The sequence below is a fragment of the Astyanax mexicanus genome, chromosome 3, assembly GCF_023375975.1.
Source record: "Astyanax mexicanus isolate ESR-SI-001 chromosome 3, AstMex3_surface, whole genome shotgun sequence".
Lineage (NCBI taxonomy): Eukaryota > Metazoa > Chordata > Actinopteri > Characiformes > Acestrorhamphidae > Astyanax > Astyanax mexicanus.
Window position 1 is genome coordinate 29,925,770 of NC_064410.1, and position 19,960 is coordinate 29,945,729.

General features: G+C 36.6%; 2 protein-coding genes across 7 annotated transcripts; both read right to left on the reverse strand.

The window, feature by feature from the left end:
- Positions 1 to 1,837: 1,837 nt before the first annotated feature.
- Positions 1,838 to 10,986, reverse strand: u2af2b (U2 small nuclear RNA auxiliary factor 2b). Of its 5 annotated transcripts, none has more exons than XM_007258245.4 (12): positions 10,386 to 10,986; positions 7,904 to 7,924; positions 7,121 to 7,253; positions 6,473 to 6,576; positions 5,903 to 6,078; positions 5,145 to 5,261; positions 4,572 to 4,710; positions 4,219 to 4,295; positions 3,945 to 4,067; positions 3,774 to 3,860; positions 3,414 to 3,665; positions 1,838 to 2,628 (listed from the first exon to the last, which is right to left on the reverse strand). In XM_007258245.4, exons 1-12 carry the CDS (start codon positions 10,432 to 10,434, stop codon positions 2,494 to 2,496), a joined length of 1,413 nt encoding a protein of 470 aa, XP_007258307.1. In that variant the 5' UTR covers positions 10,435 to 10,986; the 3' UTR covers positions 1,838 to 2,493. The 5 variants fall into 5 exon arrangements, with proteins under 5 accessions (XP_007258307.1, XP_007258306.1, XP_007258309.1 ...); XM_007258244.4 differs by having other exon boundaries at positions 4,219 to 4,298; XM_007258247.4 differs by having other exon boundaries at positions 4,219 to 4,298; positions 5,903 to 6,054; positions 10,386 to 10,985.
- A 2,303-nt stretch (positions 10,987 to 13,289) lies between these two features.
- On the reverse strand, positions 13,290 to 19,364 carry ccdc106b (coiled-coil domain containing 106b). Of its 2 annotated transcripts, none has more exons than XM_022666149.2 (7): positions 19,245 to 19,364; positions 18,655 to 18,719; positions 18,132 to 18,230; positions 16,991 to 17,182; positions 15,988 to 16,146; positions 15,631 to 15,816; positions 13,290 to 14,577 (listed from the first exon to the last, which is right to left on the reverse strand). In XM_022666149.2, exons 2-7 carry the CDS (start codon positions 18,689 to 18,691, stop codon positions 14,261 to 14,263), a joined length of 990 nt encoding a protein of 329 aa, XP_022521870.1. In that variant the 5' UTR covers positions 18,692 to 18,719; positions 19,245 to 19,364; the 3' UTR covers positions 13,290 to 14,260. The 2 variants fall into 2 exon arrangements, with proteins under 2 accessions (XP_022521870.1, XP_007258311.1); XM_007258249.4 differs by having other exon boundaries at positions 16,991 to 17,185; positions 19,245 to 19,358.
- Positions 19,365 to 19,960: the final 596 nt, after the last annotated feature.

A 19,960-nucleotide genomic window follows, 5' to 3' on the forward strand; every position in this document is an offset into this window, starting at 1 on the left:
ACTTGGATAAAGACTTGGACAATGAAGTGCTTATCCTTTTCCACAATTTCAAAGTTATTACAGTTTTATTGATGTTTTTAATTTGTGGTCCACGCAATAATATCTGAATGAAATTCATGTTGTAATTATAGGTAACATATACTGTAGTGCTGTTTAATACACCTTAATTATGTATTATGAATTTAGTTTGAATTTCATGGAATTTCAATTCTACTTCCTGCAATTCGAATTTGAATGGCAATTCTGCTTACTGATTGCATCTTAATCCAAACTCAAGAATTTTATGGGAATTTAGAGGATTCTTAGTTTAATTCTGAATTTTGTACAAACCTTCTGCACATAATCTGACCTATGTTTATGAAAATTGGATAACACGAAATCCTCACTTTATCAGCTAATCCACTCTGACTAGGAATATCTCCCCCAGCAGACCAAGTTCATTTAGGAGATCCTTCTTTTTCACAAATGCTAATGGTTTGACAAATTATGAGCAATAAAAAATTAAAAATGTTTCAAAACTGTGTGGTAAAGAAACCTGTTTGGAACTGTCACAGTTAAGTTTCAAATTAATTGTTTCAGTTTGAATTTGATGAATTTGTTTTAATTTAATTAAATATTAAAGTTCTTTATTACCCCACCCCACAAGCGGTTAACCAACAAAGATCACCCCAGGAGCAGGGCGTTTAATAGTCTATGAGGTCATAAAGGAATCCAAGGTAACATCTAAGCAAGTAATGTCTGACACTGGTGTATGTTAATATTCATGAGTCCACCATCAGAAAAAACACTAAACAACAATGGTGTGCTTCCAGAATAAAACTTCCTATCTGTGAAAAGTGGTGGGTACAGCTTTAAGTGGGGTAGAAATTCACCAGGAATCTTTTTTGGGGCTAAATATTGAAAAAGAAGACAACCTAAATGACCATCAATGACCATTCTGCTTTCTCTAAGTTGCACTCCCTTTCAAGATCTGCCAAGATCAGCAATCCCCTGATCTCCAATCCAAAAGTAGTTCCCAAAAGCCTTTTTATAGGTCAATAGCGGCACCTTCACGTCCTGTAATTATTCTTTATTGTATATCTTTATTAGGACACTGTTCCCTGTGAGTGGTTTTTGAAGATCTTTTTACTTTTCATTTTGTGTGAACGTTACAAAAACATTTGAGCAATTCTTCCTAACCATCCAGGATTTTGTGGGACAGTGGAGTGCATCACAGAGGGAATAAAAGAGTTCATTCTGGCAAAAAAACAAAAACAAACCAGCCTAAAACTATGGCCAGTTTATGTAGTAAATTCATCTTGATCATGTTACTTCCACAGATGGCTTGGGACAAATCCATATCAATACGTTTTAAGCTCAAGCCCTCATCTTTTGAGATTGATCACCAGCCAGCATATTCATGACGAGATAATTTTTTTATTTAAACCAGTTGAGTTTAAGCTAAGCCTGATATTCCATTTCTGAATGTTGTGCGGATATTTAACATTCCTGAATTTACAGTGTAAGGTGTTTACTGGGTATAAATAATAGAAGGCATTATCACCCACAGAGAAGAGCGCACTGGTTGGTATTTATTGTGACTGGCAACATCTAGCAAGAACCGTCCATGAGAACATAAAAGTAACTAGAAATACAAGTTGTAGAAATCACATCAACATTTTATAGCAGGAGGCCCCCCACACGCATATTCACATATCGGTGCAGCAATCTTTAAATTGAAACCCACTCCAGAAAATGACACTGCAGCTGTTTTAGATTTGTTTATGTTGAATCAACTGGTTTACAACAAAATCACTGCAAACCAGTCAGAAAATCACAGCGCAATACTTCCACCAAATGAAGAAATTCAATAGTTTTATTATCAAACGAGGGCTATTATATTCAAATTCACACATACAGAGACACACAAAGGTGCCACACTACACTTGATGTTACACTGATGTTGTACAAGGCGTGATGTGCACTGGAAACAGACGGACATAGCTGGGCATAAACTAACCCTTGACTTAAACAAAACCAAATCTGGAGAGAAAAACAGAGAGAAGCAGAAAATCTGTAGTCAGCTCTCGAACATAGAAAAAAGTAAATGAAAACGGATTACAGGCCTAACCAGCTTCCTTTTTCTCTCTTTGGTGGGTGTGTGAAGTGAAAGACATGAGACTTTAGTACTTCCCCTTACTCTTTGCCATTGTCACCACTGTTTGTGGGAGAAAAATCATTACCTTTCATCTTTTAATAAACTAGTAATTAAAATAAAAACTGAACTGAATGAATGCTCACCGCTTTCTTAAAATACAAACAAAATTACATCACAGCTGTTTGCAATGTTCTGTTTTTATCGCCCTCTTTTTAAAAAGCAAATGCTATCTTCCACAAAAGAAAAAAAATACAAAAAGTCCCCTCTTTTGCCATCCCTCCATTCACTTCCATCTTCACTCAAATCATCATCGTGCACCACTCACTCTTCCTCTTCTGCATTCCACTCTTTTGTGATTAGCCGAAGTCTCTGCGGTGGTAGGCATCAGGGTCGCAGTACTTGGTCACCACCACTCTGTTGGCAAACTTTCTCCCAGTCAAGCCTTGCATGGCTTTCTGGGAGTCATACAAGGTTGTGAACTCCACAAATATCTGTAGAGGTGAGAGAGAGCAAGAGTTTAAGCCATGGTTACATACAGCGTAAATGTGACATGATCAGATTTCTTTCCAGCAAATGGCTAAACTTTAATGTGAACATACCATATTTTTCGCACTATAAGGCACACTATCAATGAACATCTAGTTTCAATAATAAGGCACACTAGCTTGTTTTAACACGGGGAACACACGCAGGATACAGTCCGATCTACTGACCTCTGAGGGGTGAAAAAGCTAGCACGATTAGCGACTAAGGCTAATGCTGCTCCAACAGTGCTAGCTGGGGTTAGCAGCAGGCTACAGACCGATAATACTCACCTCTGAACGGCTTAAGAGCTAGCGCTTAGCACGGTTAGCAGGTAATGCTAATGCTGTTCTAGCATTGCTGCTCTGGAGAACTAAATTGTAACTCCTGTGTAACACTGTACTTTAGAAGACATGGAATTTTACATTTTTGAGAAAATTAAAGGATTTTTGGTGTGCTATACAGTGCGAAACATGATAGAACATCAGTGGACTCAGGGTACCCAAGTTCTTATGTATTAAAACAATAAGTTTTGATCCAATGGAAAGTAAAATTGGTAGCTTTTAAAACTCTAAAACTAACAATTCTTCAGTCACAATTCTGTACTCAAAATATTCACATTGTGATCATTTCCAGATTTTATGAAGCACAGAACAATCAGATGTCACTGAATTACATCTCTAGGAGCAAAACATTACACAACAACTTTCTATGTTTTAAGCATGCCAGCACATAAATGCATGTAATTCTCTACCTTGCCAGTTCCAGGGATATCCAGGCCATCAACAGGTCGGGGGATTTCTATGCTCTTGACCTGGCCATATTTGGAGCACTCATCCCGGACATCTTCCACAATCTCCTCATACTCATCATCATCCAGCAGCTCTTCTGGGGCCACCATGTTCATCAGACACAACACCTCAGTGGGGATTCCACCCATTTGGTTCATGGAGGTGTTCATGAGGCCTGGCACCTGTAGTGTAACTGGAGTCTCGTTTATACTCGTCTGTTGGGAGAGTCAAAGAGTATGATGGTGAGAAAATGATCATTTAAACAAATCTAGCATGTAAGGGAAAGATGAAGACAAATAAAACAAATAAATCAGACTTCTTACCATAGTGGCATTCTTGGCTCCAACACTTGCTCTCTGAACCAAGAGCTTCTTATCGCCTAACTGCATCCCATTCAGTCCCGCAATTGCCTGAGATTAAGAGACACATGTATAATTAGGAATTCATGTCAAAGCATATTTTGGGAAGATAAATTATTAAGTTATGCAACACACCTGATCGTTGAGGTTGACATCAACATATTCGCAGAAGGCATAGCCTTTAGAGAGGCCTGTAGCACTGTCTTTCACAAGGTTGAATGCTTTTAAGGGGCCAAAAGAAGTTAACAGTTCTTTTACCTGAAACAAAGCGAAGGAAGACTGTTGTAATTTGTGTTACACACTTGTAAACCAGAAAGTAACAAGTAAATAACAACGTTTATCACATCACCTAAAAACCTGTACTAATTCACTAAACACTAGTGTGTAAGTGAACAGTACACAAACACACCTGATCATCATTGAGATAGTTGGGAAGGCCTCCAATGAAAAGCTTGTGAACAGAGTCAGGAACCACAGTGGACACCACTCCTGGGGAGAAGGGGGGTGGGAGAGATGAAAAAAAAAGAAAAGAAGAAGAAAAGAAAGAAAAAAAAAAAACAGATGGAGAGAGAGGGGAAAAAAAAAAACACATTTAGTACAACAGATAAGCATAATGAGTACAAAATCAAGACTTCAACATTAGTCTCCTGTAACTCAACTAATGGTACTGTAATGCTGCCTAAACACAGACTTAATTATTAATGAGAAGCATCTCTGCTCCTGACAGATAAAGCAGGACAATATGTTTTGCAGTGCACCTACCTGGCACATAGACACTGGGGTTCTCACTCATGCCCGGTAAAGGCTGGTAATCGTGTGGCCGGCGGATCTTTAGACTCTGCCCTTGGAATATGATGCCATCAAATGCCATGGCCTGTGTGGTTTCATCCACTGAGCGGAACTGAAGAAGGAAGGGGAATGACAGCAGAGATAAATCAACTGTTCCTCTTTACAAGTCGCCAAATCAGACTTTCATCTGTGAAACTTTAAGGCTTAGAGGCTAGGCTTTAGCGAATAGTGACTAGGGATGTCCCAATCACATTTTTTTTGCCCCAGAGTTATATGATTTGATTTGATTCCTAATTTAACACTTTGGCAAAGCAATACAAGAAAAGGGTGTATAAAAGAGTGTTTAGAAAAAGAACATTTTTAAAACCATATCTAAATATACCATTTTATCTTTTTTTTATTTTTATATTTACATTTTTTGTAATATTTAAATTGATTTGTTGTTCCGAAACATTTAAATGTGACAAACATGCAAAAATCAGGAAATCAGGTAGGGGGAAAACACTTTTTCACACCACTGTATGTGACTGCATAAGCACAACACACCTCAAGGAAGGCAAAGTTCTTGTCCTGATTAATCTGGACAGCAAGGACGGGGTTTCCTGGAGCCTGAGTAAGACCTCCAAGTCTCATCTGAGCATTGAAAAAGTCCATCATGGATTCCTAAAAAAAACAAAAAAACAGAAAAGTGAGGAAAAACAGATTGAGGATCTTGTTTTTGCAAACGGACATTTCTTAATTATCCATTTGAGCGAAAAACTAAACATAAATGATTTGATTGCCAACTATAATGCAATCCATATCACACAATGTGTTTTTAAAGCTTCAAGAAGGTTATCTTAGTTCTGACAGGTTCATGAAATAAATACTACATTCATGAGTGGGGCAACAAGTAATGTGTAGAGATTCTGTTTTCTGTGCTTTTTGAAGATATTCTTCCTCAGTTCACTGCTGGCATCAATCTGAATTATATACAAAACATGGTGCTTTAAATCAGGTTGGGCTGAACTCGGGTAATATTTAGTCACCATTACCCATGTAGTTACTAAATTACAGCCAGATATGGTATAAATGTTTATAAATGTAACCAATGTGTATAAATGTGTATACATGTAACCACCACAATATTCCTATGCACCTCCCCTTGTAGTCTAATTAGTTTCAGATTTTTTTTTTCTATGGTGCTCTAACAGGTTCTTCTAACAGATTCTTAAACATATACCAGACACCTGCTCCTCCTAATCTGCAAACAATGTGTTTTAAAAAAGCAGCAAAGTAATGATATTACATGTAAAGATGCTCACCTCTGTGATGCCAAATGGGATGTTTCCCACATAGAGTCTTCTCGCTTGTCGAGTCATCTGGCTGCCTACTACAGGTACTGGGGTAGGTGTAACAGCCAACCCCTCTGGAGTCATAGTGGGCAACAGGGCTGTGGCAGGAATCTGACCAGCAGCTGACAGAGACACACAGGGAGAACCTGCAAGTTAAAAAGTGTGGTAGAAACTAGAGACATTGTTGAGAAGATGCTCTGCTGCTTTATGACGATATCTTGTTATTTTAGCAGCGGCATAAAGTGGCTTTAAAATGACAATACTGATTAACACAATTCTTTTTGGAAAATTTTATTTTGCAAAAAATGGCCTACTAAAAAACTCTACAAATTTTCAAGATGCAACAAATTCAGATTTACCCAACACTGAAGAACTCAATACTAGGGCATTCAAGGAACCAGTAAAAAGAGCACAACAAATGTATAAAAGGATTGGGAACAGCTGAACCCTAACAGGAAAGGTAACAGAGCTGTGAGAAGATAAATATCTTTCTATAAGCAGCTGTTTCAGACAGAGAGGTCTGGCTGGGGCCTCACTTACCCTGCATGGCCTTGTACTGCATGGGTGTGATGTGTTCAAATCCTGGAGGAGGGACATCCCAGTACTTTTTTACTTTCTTCTTCTTCTCCCTGTGTGCAGATTCACTGTACGATCAAGAGGTAAATGAAAAGTAGTGTAAATCACAAGAACAGAACTTTAAAAAAAAAGCCAAAGATCTAACTTTGCGCTAGCATTTGTTTGTTTACCATAAGCCTGGCTGACCTTTCCTGTGCAAATTTTACTAATATGCGACTTGAACAGCCCTGCCAAGGTATAATTTAATTAGAATGGCACTGAAGTATAAACATGATTAAAATAGAACTACTGACGTAAATATTCTATGCTTTGTTGGTATGTCTGTTGGGGTATTAAAATGCTTCATAAATCATTTTAAACTGCAGTTTTGTAATTGATTTTTCATTAAAAACTATTTAATTTAGTCAATGGTTTACGTGTTTGGTATTATATTTTGGTGTGTTAGATTTCTTTTTGTTGTCCCTAGCTATTATTGATTTAACAAACCCTTGTTTGGACAATTAACTCTAAGAAAAAGCTCTGAAACTACATTCTGTAGTATTCATTTGCCAAAGACACATTGCATTTTAAAAAGATGTCTCAGTAGACACTATCTACAGATCTATCCCTTACCCAGGTCTATGCCTGCGGTCCTTGCTGCTGCTGCGCCGTTCACGGCTTCTCCTCTCCCTGCTTCTCCTCTTCCTCTCCCGGCTGCGGCTACGCGAGCTGCTCCGCCGCCTGTGCCTGTTCTCTTTGTCCCGCTCTAATCAAAGACAAGAGTAAACAGGACTGAGACAGCAGCCACAAGGTTTACCAAAGAGAGGAAAGAAATACATGGACAGCCAAAGGAGCTGAAAGAAGGAAGGAAGTAAAATGCTGAGAAGAGAAGCAGAGGCAGTAGAAGAACAGGAAGACCCACCTAAACCCTATAATAAAACAGTTAAATTCTATTTCTGTGAGTTTAAGGGCTAAAACACTAGAGTGTGCTTGCATTTTTAATGTCTTTTAAGGCAACAGCCACAATCAATCAAATTCAGTTTTCCCTTTATGCCAAATATAATTTAGCCACAACATGTTTGGTATCCAATATTAGCTCTTTAAAATTTGTAGGCATTATATGAATAACCAAACAGTATCAGACTAAAAATGCAAATCATGTCTATTTTAGAATGCTTAATAAAGTGTAAAGACTTTCAGCATGCAGTTGGTGTTGAGTATATAAATAATGCTAAGTATAACAAGTTTTCATTAACTCTGGACACCAAATATGCCTGGGCTAACTACATTTGGTGTAAGATTAAAAACGTCTACATGTAATTGTATGCCATCATTTGAAGAAAGAGAAAAGAAGAGAGAGAACCAGAACAGGAAGGCTGAGCAAAGCATGAGGGAGCACTCCACACTGATACCCACCATGGCCGTTAAAACTGTCACCTGCATTAAAAGAGAACAAGAGTGGTTAAAATTAGACTGTGAAGTAATTCTGCATTGCTCCACCCCACCCCCATCACAGCATCAGACTAGATTCAAGACAAAGCTGCATAGTATATAAATCTGACGGTAATATTTGGTTAAATCAGGACACTGGGAACATGGACTAGTTGCACCTTAAAATTTCAAATTTGCAAAGACAAATTTTATACAGAGAAGGTAATACACATATAGGAGACATCCATCCCTAAATCACTCTAAAGTAAACATGAAGAATAGGATTAGTACATATGGAGAGAGTACATATAGGAGGTTCCCTGATATAGTGTTACAATGTAAGGTAGTTAAAATGAATGATTTTAACAAAAAAATTAACCTTGAGTAACATATCATCTATAGAAGTTGGCTTAAATATTGTTTTTCTTTCTTATGTGAACAAACTCACAAATAAACATAATGGGCAATATTGAAGTGAGGAAAAATGATTGGGGTCCATATCTTGTTTGATAATTTGATAAAGTAATTATCCAGCCTACAGGCAAACATCTGTTTAACAAAAATAACTGAAATCGACGTTTATATCTGACAGATATAAATAGCTAATATACACAGAGACCACTAACAGATTAGCTGGCTTTATGGATTTTTTTCAATTATCATCAACATAATTGCATTTTACATTTCTTATATCCATTCTTTTATTTACTTTTAAATATCCACTATAAAAACTTATGTCTTAAGAAGAACAAGTGCACTTAATCATAGTTTATCACAGAATTGTGTTGATTAATCTGATAAAAACATTTAAATCAATTGACACTAATAAAATTATTAGTAGACCCCCTTTTTTTAATTGTTTAACGTCCTCGGACCTGGCCTCCACGTGTGAACATAACATTAGGGGTTGTCAAGACCAGTACACTAAATGTTGCGCTACATGGGCCTGGTGTCCACTTAAGAGGACTTTATACTGTCACCTTGTGGTGGCAAACGAGTGTAACATGTTACAATTTCGATTTTGTTCAGAAATTTGAATTAACAGTAAATGTTTGTGTTTTTTTTTTTACCTAGTTCTGCTTAAAGAAGCACAATTGTTTTTACTTTTGTTTTGTCCACAGGCAAAAAATTAGTGTAGCTTAGAACAGCATCTTGTGTATTGTCATTTTCTAAAAAAAAAAGTTCGACAAATTTCCCTTGTTAGGATAAAATCTGCGGTCGGGTCATCCGGATCGTTTAGTGTAAGACGGTTAGGACTGAAAGTTTTAGTCAGTTGGGTTCCTGTCCTGGCAATCAGATAAAATCAACCTTGTGAAATATTATCTTGAGTCTTGAGACTTGGCTCACGCAAATAATGAGGAGAACAATGTCAACAACCAATAGGAGAGCTACGGGAAGCCGCAAGGCAAAAATATTCTATGTGACTGTTTAGAAAAGATTTGAAAAAGAACATATTTTGTAGTTAATATGCCTTTTATGGTTCTTACTTTAATATTTACAGTATTTTGAATACAGGTAGCACATTAAAGTCACTATATTTAAAGTTATTTTATTCTGAACTACCACAATTTTTATACAACCAAGTTAAATAAACGCACATTTTGCAAGAATTATGTTCTTTATTACATCCTTTATGCTAGGATACTTAAAATCTTTAAAAAAGCCAATGCATAACAGTAAAACTTTGATTCTTTGCTATACAAGGTTGCAGCAAAAACGAGGGAGGGAAGAAGCTTATAGGCAGGGTTGAACACTAAATATACTCTATTAGTGTGGCAGAAAAATAAACTGCTGATGGGGACAAAATCTGTGATAAATCACACAGTATTACTATATACATTATTTGTAACTTAATATTTAATATGCATTGAATGTAAACTCCGCCAGAAGCATGATGGAAATAAGCTCAGAAAGAATCTAGTTGCAATCTTGCAAATAGTGAACCCCAAGTCTTAGCAAAATCTTGTGAATAAAAAGTCTGTGACTAGTCTTTAGATGTGAGAGGGTGTCAGACTTACGCCTATTTAAAGTCTATTCGCAGTCTTTTCAAAGAAGCCTAGTGTATGGACAGCTTAAAGTAACTACAGTCAACGAAACAGGAGAGCTTTAACTACTTCAGACTGTAAACAGAGAGTTTATACCCAATACCTGACCTGAATCAGAGCTGCTGTTTTTAGGAGAAGTACAAATAAATATTTTTGAAAAGATTGCTTCGTTATTAGCTTGATTAATTAACAACACGGAGGGAATAGATCACATTGAAACGAAACTAAACAAATGCAGAGCGCTGTTCCCAGGCCTGCTAGTTAGGGTAACTATATTAGCTAAGCTAAGCTAGGCAGCGTTCACTGTCACACACGTTTACATTACCGCAGAGTATTAGTGTATATATATTAACGCACAACTCACGCTGCTGTATAAAACACCTAGCTAGTTATGTTAGCTAAAAGAAGAATACATAACTTACCTTGCTTGTTTTCAGTCAGCTGTCTCTCAAACTCGTCAAAATCCGACATTTTGAGTCCGTGGTTGATGAATGGACGCGCGCGAGCGGCTTAGCTTCAACCCCCCCAACAGCTCAGCTAGCACCCAGTCTGTTAGCCTAGCCTAGCCTAGCCTAGTTTAGCTTCCTCCACAGGACTCACTAATCCAGCGTTACTGTGTTCACCTGCCGCGCACGACGGGCTCACTCTCACTCAGCTACACTAGTTAACCTGGTTAATAATGACGCCCCACTAAAACAAACCTCAGTAAATAAACAGCCGCAGGGTAAATCCGCTCTCCCGCTGTTGTTGTGTTAGTTAGCTGGGCTAATGTAGCAGCGCTGGCTGGCTGTGAACCCGCGCGGCGCTCTGACACACAGAGTCTGAGAGAGGGGGAAACAAACAGCAAACAGCCTCAATTAATCCAGCAGAGTCCGGTTCTGACATATAAACACGGGTATAAGACAGTCCTGCGTCTCACACGGTAAACCCCCGTTAATAAACCCAGACCAGGCCGCAGGCGTCGTTCTGTCGCTGCTAAGTTTGTAGCGGGCTGGTTCTCGGCGTTTGGAGGAAATGAGGCGCCGCTGCTCCGGTTTACTGATAACCGCCATCTACCGGCGCGGCGGCGACACTGCTCTCACACACCTCACAGCAGAACAAACCTTTTTTTTTTTACTTTGTCTGTTACCGAAATGGCTTCCTACTCCCTTATTAGTGATGCGCTATAGAGAGAGATACTATATAGTTCACTAAGTAGTGGTAAAAACAGGAGTGAATTTGCCCAGTACCGACGAACAGCTGACCTGTGTTTAAAACTTCATAATCACACAAGCTGAGTGTTCTGTCGAGTTGTGCTACCTTGTCAAACCGTGCTACCCTAGTGTATATTTAACTGTAAAAATACAAAAGAAGCACAATGTTAGAGCTTGTTCCCAGTAGATGTAGCTAATATATTTAGATTCCACAAATCACTCTATCACGGTAAAGTTATGGCAATGCGAGGTGATTACAAACTGTGTGTTTTTTTTTCAAATTGTAATTATTGTACATGTTATTATTAATTTCTATTTACACTTCTGTGCAATGACAGTTGGGTTTATTATAAAATCCTATAATAAAAAACAAGATAAATAATTAAAATGTGCTTTTAGGAAGCATGTATCGATAGGTAGCATAATTCGACAGAACACCTGGCTTCCAATGTTGCCAGATTGGGTGGGTACATGCTAAATGTCGAGTTGTGTATGACACGTTCTTGGTTCAAGTCTTTTGATACTCTAAACACATATAATACACACATGCAGATAAAATCATTTTGAATGTAATTTTTTGTATTTACTTGTGATATAAGAATTCGATTTAAAAACATGTTGGAATAAACCGTTATACCGTTAATATGCTGAACACCAACTCTTTTGTTTTCAAAGTAATAAAAAGTTACAGATTACAGATTACATATTACGGCCATTAGTTTTACAGTCTCATCAATATTGGAATCACCTGTATTAGCCAAAAAATATATAGTTGCTTCATCAGTATGTAAACATTTGTGAAAAGTTCCAAATATCCACAATGTTACCTCATTCCAGAAGTTTGTTAAGCACATTAAAAGTACAAATGCATACCTGTTTCCAATTCAGATTTAGCAGCACCAAACAACCGAGCCAAACAAATATCAAAGAAAATTAAGAAATAATTTCTTCCCAGTTTTTATATAAAACTACAAATACACACATGATTCTAATAGTCATAACATTACTAATACTAGAAGCACACTTACAGTATGGTAAAATATATATTTTAATGGACAAACACAACTGTTGTGTGGCAGTCCATATTGTTTTGTTCCTAATTTGAAGGCAGAAGCATTTCTGAGAGGAGAAGGGACAAAATATTGTGTTTAATGGTACCAGTGTGCTGGAACGACTGTTCTTGCTAAGCCTAATATATTCATTCTAAAAACTGGGGTGTCTGGTTGCTTTTTGCAGGAGTTCTTCTGGCCACGTCACACGTACAACCTCTGAAAGAGGATGAGGCTCAGTTTTACTGCGAGCACACTCTCGCCGCTTATCAACTCTGTGGCTCGTTTTCTGCACTACAGGGTAGTTTAAAATGTTGAACATATCAATTAAACAGAAAGAAAACAGTTTAACATATGAACAGCCACACATTGTACAGCATTTCTAGCTATCTTTATGTACTTAGCTATTTTGCTGACTGAAACAATCAAACTAAAATGTATGAAGTAAACATCATATTACAGTAAAAATCAAATCACTTACCAATTGGATGAGCCCTAAAGCATGGAAATTGGTTCAGCAAGGGTAGTCATCATCTTATAAAAGGACTATTATCAAAAGGAATCATTTTTCAAAGACAGCCAGCTGTGTACATCCCTTTAGAATAAATTTAAAAAACTCTGAAAAAACTGTAGTTGTTTATATAGCAGAAGCACAAAACACACAATTCAGTCACAAATTAAATTCTTTATGTCTGTAAAAGCTAAATTACTGGATAGAAAAATATTAGAGACTTAAACCTTTCTCTCAGTTTAATATATGGTTCCCTCAGTTTAAGAGATACAGGATATACATCATAATTTTTTTTATTATTATTATTTTAAAAAACTCTTATAACACCTCAAAACCTCAATTTAAATATTGCTATATCATTACTTTTGGCAAGACCATGATCACAGACAAATGTCATGTGCTCTATGCAGGTCCAAGCGTTACTTAGAAAAAACATTTTAGCTCAAAAGTTGACCTTGATGCCAATTTTTTTACTACATACATCTTTGAAAGAATTGGGATCCTTAAAAAACGAATCAGTACCTAGATGTATGCACAGATTGAAAAAAGTAAAAACAAATCCAAAACCATGGCCCACTTTCTCTTAACATTTTAATGCACTTTACAAAACAGGTGCTTAATACAGAAAACATAAACAGATTCACAGTGGAAAAGTTCTGTTAACAGACAAAATAAACAAGGTTACTAACCAGCTGTCAAGAGTATTACATGATTTAGCTCAATATAACAAGAAAGCCATAGACAGTTTGGCCAACCAGATTGAACATCAGTACCTAACTCCATTATCATAAGTGGGTAACAGGGGTAATTTCTTCCAAATTTCTTTACGCCAATAACTTGAAACCAATGTCAAGTCTGTCCAAAAACAGAGGATGACATGATAAATAAATCATACTGAACAATTAACATAGGATTAACTAACTGTTTTCTTGCTTTGTAAAATACCCACTCAAATCTTAGTAGAAAATAAGAATATTTTAATTTCAACTCTGCATGTCCTGAAACTCAAGACAATTTTAATGAACAGAAATCAGAACATTTCACAGTTACATTTAAGGGATTCAGTGCTAAACAAAGAATGTGCCATTTGTCTTATAATGGAGGAAGTATTCAGTATCTTTTCCCTCATATATTAATAATAGTAATAATAATAATAATAATAATATTAAAGACATACAAAACAGCCCTTAAATACTGTGACTGAAAACTTTTTCACAAAGGGTTAAACTTATAATTTTTATATATTTTTGTTTTTATGCTTCACCCAATCCCTTCTGTTTTACTTTCATCTTATATAGCAAGACATCTTCGACTGATGAATTTCAGCTTAGACAAAAACTAAAGACAGCCCACCTTTAATTGCTTTTCTTTTACATTCAAGCCCTAAAGAGTTACAAACATTTCACCATCACACCCACGTGATTGTTAACCAAATACAGTGGCACAAACTGAGGAGCTTAGTCCAAGTCCAAATAGAAGTCAACTACAGCTGAGGTAGAAAAGAAAGCCAGCAGGTCAACAACCCTGCTCTGATTATGGGTTAATTAGTTCCTGAATCTGTAGGAAATTGGCAGTAGGAGGCTGCTTTTCTTCAAAGACTGGACTTTGGCATGGGCAGCCTCATCCAGAGCCTTGTAGCAGCGCCGAGCGTAGTCTAGAAGCTTCTCCTTGGCGGAATCAAACTCTCCTATTTCCGCCACTTTCTCAGGGGCAACCAGCAGCAGCTCAGCAATGGGAGTGGTGGAAGCTACAGTGTTGCGGTCGACTCCGTGAACCTGGAAGGCTCTGGACATGCTCTTCAGCTTCTGATAAGTAACCAGAATCTTGTTGTAGCGAAGCAGAACTCCAGCAGGATCTTTTACTGAAATAAACATTGCAAACAGTTATTATTTGCTTAACTAACAGCATGACAAGACAGTGCATGCTATACAAGACATGATGTGGATGGATAATGAGCCATTTTAGTGATAATCTGCAGTAAAAAACGTATACAAAGTCACAGTTGAAGCTACAGTCCAGGTGCAAACTAATTTTCCTACCATTAATTTGTGGTAATTGATACATCTAATCTCATGGCATCCTCGCTCCAATTAGCTCTTAGAAAAGCCATTAGCCTAGGGGTTCTCATACTTCTTCCCCCCTCACTGTAAATGTTAACAGACTGTGTTTGTGTTCACATACTTTTTCCTGCAACTGTGTATATATATATATATATATATATATATATATATATATATATATATATATATATATATATATATATATATATATTAGTTGGAAGAAAAAGCATGTAAACCCTTTGGGATTACTTGGATTTTTGCAAAAAATTGTCATTAAATGTGTCATGACAAGTTTATACTGATGTCATGTTGTCTTTTGAATGCTTCCCAACAGTAAAGAGTTGACAGTATCAAATCAGAACACATGTAATACAGTGCAGTTATTTATCACTGCAGTCAGGAAAAAAAAAAACTTGTATCTCCATAATTTTGCCATAATGTGAATCTTGCATGTGTTCTTTACATCAATTTAAAGGGTCATGAAAAATGAACCAAGGAAAATGATCAAAAATGCTTTGGAATACATTGTATTTCATTCTTTAGCCTAAAAACGCTACTTATCTCCTGTCTTTTTTTTGTATTGTCATTAGACCAACATGGGGGGGAGGGGGGGTTGTAGAAAATGTGAAAATGTTGTGTAGGGGAAAACGGATGTTAACATTGTTTTTGTTATTATTTGCACTGTGACTTAGTATAATGTCCAATAAAAACATATATTTAAAAAATGCTTTGGAATAAAATTTTATAACATCAACTTTTTTGTTCTATTATTAAAATACCGTGCCATTATTAAGATACCGATTAGGTGTTTTTTGGCCTGTAGTGACCATCTGTATATTTATTCATCCACTCACCTCTTTGTCTTTCCATGCTGCGCGCAATTCGGAATACCCGGGTTCGCTTTACTCTGTGTCCACCGTTTGACCTGCCTTTTCTAGAGCTTTTACCGTCTGACTCATCATCTGACAGCTCCTCCTCTTCAAAATAGCCATCCTCCTGCAGATACTCTTCCTCTTCTATTACATCATCCTCTTCCTCATCTACAAAACATTTTACAAATTGAACAAACAAAGTCTTTCATCCTTAAGAGAATGCACTCACAGTCATAGCCAAAAGAATACTTTAAAAATGAAACATGCCGAGGCTTGTGGGAAAACTGGTTATTTTAAAGTCTATAATTTGGAAAATACAAACAAAATGTCGTTACTAACCTTGGGCACTGCTGTTCCTTATTTTTCTTTTCTTTAGGCTGTGGTTGCGTGAGGGGATTTGACCAGAGCGGGTCATCATGGGTGTTGGAGGTGGGGTTAAAGCCCTACGAGAGGCAGTCTTCTGTGGAGTGTGTTGCTGTCCAGCTTCAGGATGAAGCTCTAAAAAAATGTATTATTAAAAAGAACATTTCACATTTTACAGCTTAATATTCATAAAAATCCAGTGTTATTAGTATAATAACAGTTATTAGTTTGAGCAACAAACACATTAAATGTATAATAACATTGTGAACTACAACAAACTAAAATTACATTACCTAAATGAAGAAGAGCCTGGGACAAATAAGTGTAGACAAGTGTTGACAAACTTTTAGGAGCTTTAAATACAGTCATTTATCATGTTTTCAAACATTTTTAATCCATATCATGCACCTCTATTCCCCGTCCTCTACATTTGTAGCAAATGGTCTCCCACTTCTTAGGGATGTACTGAAGTGGTATTCTGGGATGATGCAGATATTACACATGCATATACCTGTTAATTCAAATGCCGATATACAAATTTATAACTTGGAGAGACTACACACTCCTGTATAAACTTAGAATCAAAAATAGCATTCATATTGCTTTCAACCATATGTATGCAAACAATAAAAAGAAAAATGTCTCCAACTTGTAGTAGCGCAGACACTGTTGCTTGGTCCAGTGGAAAATAATTCCAATATCATCATGCTATTTTTTTTTTTACATTTTAAAATAAAACTACAATAGAAGCCAATATTAAGTTTTAAAATTGTGTGCAAATCTTTTTTTCTGGAATTTTTATATTTCACATGGACCTAATAACTAAAATAAAGTAAATCTATGAGAATCTGTGGTAAAACAATGCCAACACAAAGTATAGGAAAAGAAAAACATTTAACTGCAATCACAATTACTCCCACAATTAATCAGATTGACTCCCTGCCTCTCATCTCTTTCCGGCCCCAATACTTTTCCTTACCACTCCTCTCCTGACTCTTTGTGGTGAAGATGAACCGGTCCAACTGACAGCGCAGGAAATCCCTTTCCTCTTCCAGGTCCTCAATGCGTTTCTGCAGCCAGGAGTTCTTCTCTAGAGAGATCTGCAGCTGAGCACGAAGGTTGGTCATTAGCAGGTATGGATTGCAGGAGGTGCTGTGGTCTGAAGTGGTCCCTGCTGAAAGTGAGACCAAAGATCCTTCTCTTTTCAATACATACAGTAAGAATTAAACACAGTTTATAGCAGGTGTGTCAAACAGGTCCACATTGGGCTGGCGTGCTATGAGCAGTGTGTAACATGATCATGAACTCTTGAATTGTGAGTGCCAGATGGATGAAACATTTAATATTAAAGTCGTGTTGGCATGTGGCACGGCAGAGCTACACGTGTACCAGGAAAATATCCTAGAAGGCATTACCACTACCAGTGAACAGTGCAGTGGCTGGTAATGATTGTGACAGACTAGTTTCTGTCCCATTAATTAGTAGAAATCTATGGACCAAATGGTTCTTTGTTGGCATATAATCCAGCATTTGTATACAGGCACCCTCAATTTCTGGACCTAAGAAGAAGTAAGCAATTTCAGATTCTGTATCTTTAAAGAAAACTTGAAAAGATAAATTTTTAAAATCTAAAGTTTTGCACCAAGCTGGCAATATTTACACTAGCCAAAGCCATGCGAAACCTGACTGTTCCCAACAAACCCTCCCTCTACCATCTTACACTACTATCAAGTTCTGTGTTTAAAAACAGTAAACTACAGCATGATCATTTTGTTAGCTAGTAATAGCTAGAAGGTAACACCACACACCCACATCTTAATAAAAGCAGTAGGCAGAGTTTGGCTTTTACTCTTCTGGTCAGCCTTCTCAATACTGAAACACACAGGCAACAACTCATTTAGCAAAACCTTCATCATAAAGAGCTAACATTTTTTACTGAATGTGCAGGAGTCATTGTTTAAATCAGGGGGGAAAAGGGAAATGTTTTCAGTTAACATGCAGTTAATAATGGTACTTTTTGTGTGCCTCCACTAAAAATAGTACAGCACTCAGTCAGTCAAATAATTATTATACATGTACATATAATATTTTTTTGTTTCTCTACCAGGGAAGCATTTTACCGTCAAACACATGTCCATTCTGGTTGTAAAATCCGCACTGGTCCATATTGTGATCTTCAAATGGAATGGAGATTTCATATCCATCCTCATTTTTCAAATCTGTGTTGAAAATGGAAAACAATAGAAGATATACAGTAGTTGTAAACTATTTATTCCATGTTTGTTCATATAAAACAACAACTACACCAACAACTGAAACATTCGTTTTTTTCAAGCATACTCTAAATAAAAGAAGACTTGGAAAAACAAGTCTTGGACACTTAGGTATGGTGGAAATGCTCCACATTTAATTTTCCTGTGAAACATTCCTTTACTAATATCTTATAAAGCCAGGCAACTGAGTCAGGCCACTCAACACAGTTTGCATTTTGCCCAAGCTGCAGCAAATCTTTACAAAGCACATTACCAACAAACACACTAATCACTCATCAATGAGCTTAAACTGTTGAGGGTACAGAAGTCTGTAAAGCTATTGAGAGTATAGAGCATAAATACATAGGTAACAACTCTGTAGTTAATTTACCTGCTGAGCTCGACGAGCTTTTCTGAGCGTCAGTCATGATTCAGTCATCCATGGATCCTCCACAGCTGCAACCAAATACACACACTGTTACAGAGCAGCTCTGCTCAGAGGGTTAACGTTACTATAGCTCTGCAGTGAAGATATAGCTGAGGAGAGTTTAACAGTACAAACACCAGCTACAACTCTACTGCTGACCTAGTTTACCACATTATCACCACAATCAAAATTATTTGCGACGAAAGAGCAGCACATTAATCCAACTTTGGAGCTTGTTAACATAAATTACTGCGTTTTTTTTACCCAAACTAGTTTATGCAGCTGGTTAAAACAGCTCATACACACAAGTAGCCTAGGTGCTCTTTATATGGCAGTATGGCGAGGAAACACCGGTTAATCACAGAGTTACCAATCTCTAGTTGTTGTTCATTAGTAAATGAGTGCTATGACTCAGACAGGCTAATTACATAATTAATAACTTCAGCTCACTGTACTTTTACACCGTATAACAAAAAGCATGCGAAAAATAACCGATCAATTCGAAACATTGGGCCTGATTTAAACTATATTTTTCTAAACTGGTTTATTCCCACCTTATAAATGAGCAAACTGCCGCCTTAACTACACCGTCTTCCGCGCATGCTCAGAAGTGCAGACTCGAGCGTTTCCCACCAAACACGTCTGCTTTCTTACAACGTTGCTGCATTTTATCAACATCGTCCTTACACTGTCACCCGCTGCCACCAGGTGGCTGTGTTTGATGGGTTGTTCAACATATTTATTGATTCATGTTTAATTCATATTACGCACAGAATACACAGCAAACAATTCATTAATAACAATAAGTGCACATACTACATATATCTTCTGTAAATGTGAGCCATTCTGATTCTAGCTACAGTCTGTCTGTCAGTCTGTTAAATGGTAATTCTCATATGTAACAGTAATTTACATCAGAAGTAGTTGATATTTACAAATGCTTTATTGAATCACTTCTCAAAAGAGTAAAGCACTTTTATAAACTTATTTGAATTTATCAGAAAGAACAGAGCATAATTAAAAATAATTGATATTATTATTTTTATTATGATTATATCATTGCTTATTGATTATATCATTGGCTTGTAATATTATTTATTTAATATTAGGCTTTCATTTAAAACATTATATATATATATATATATATATATATATATATATATATATATATATATATATATATATATATATATATATATGTCCTTTTACAGCTAAACCTTTTGTTATTTTTCAAAATAAAATAAATGTTTAAAAAAATTACAGCTTCGTC

Excerpts from the sequence above, each read along its gene's own strand:
- ccdc106b (XM_007258249.4), bottom strand. The coding sequence starts at position 18,691 with ATGACTGACGCTCAGAAAAGCTCGTCGAGCTCAGCAG. Across the intron at positions 18,231-18,654 it reads AAGCTCGTCGAGCTCAGCAG|ATTTGAAAAATGAGGATGGA; the intron begins GTAAATTAACTA and ends TTTTCAACACAG. Across the intron at positions 14,578-15,630 it reads CAGCATGGAAAGACAAAGAG|TAAAAGATCCTGCTGGAGTT; the intron begins GTGAGTGGATGA and ends TGTTTATTTCAG.
- u2af2b (XM_007258244.4), bottom strand. The coding sequence starts at position 10,434 with ATGTCGGATTTTGACGAGTTTGAGAGACAGCTGACTGAAAACAAGCAA. Across the intron at positions 6,577-7,120 it reads GACCGCAGGCATAGACCTGG|TGAATCTGCACACAGGGAGA; the intron begins GTAAGGGATAGA and ends TTGATCGTACAG. Across the intron at positions 3,861-3,944 it reads ATGTCAACCTCAACGATCAG|GCAATTGCGGGACTGAATGG; the intron begins GTGTGTTGCATA and ends TCTTAATCTCAG.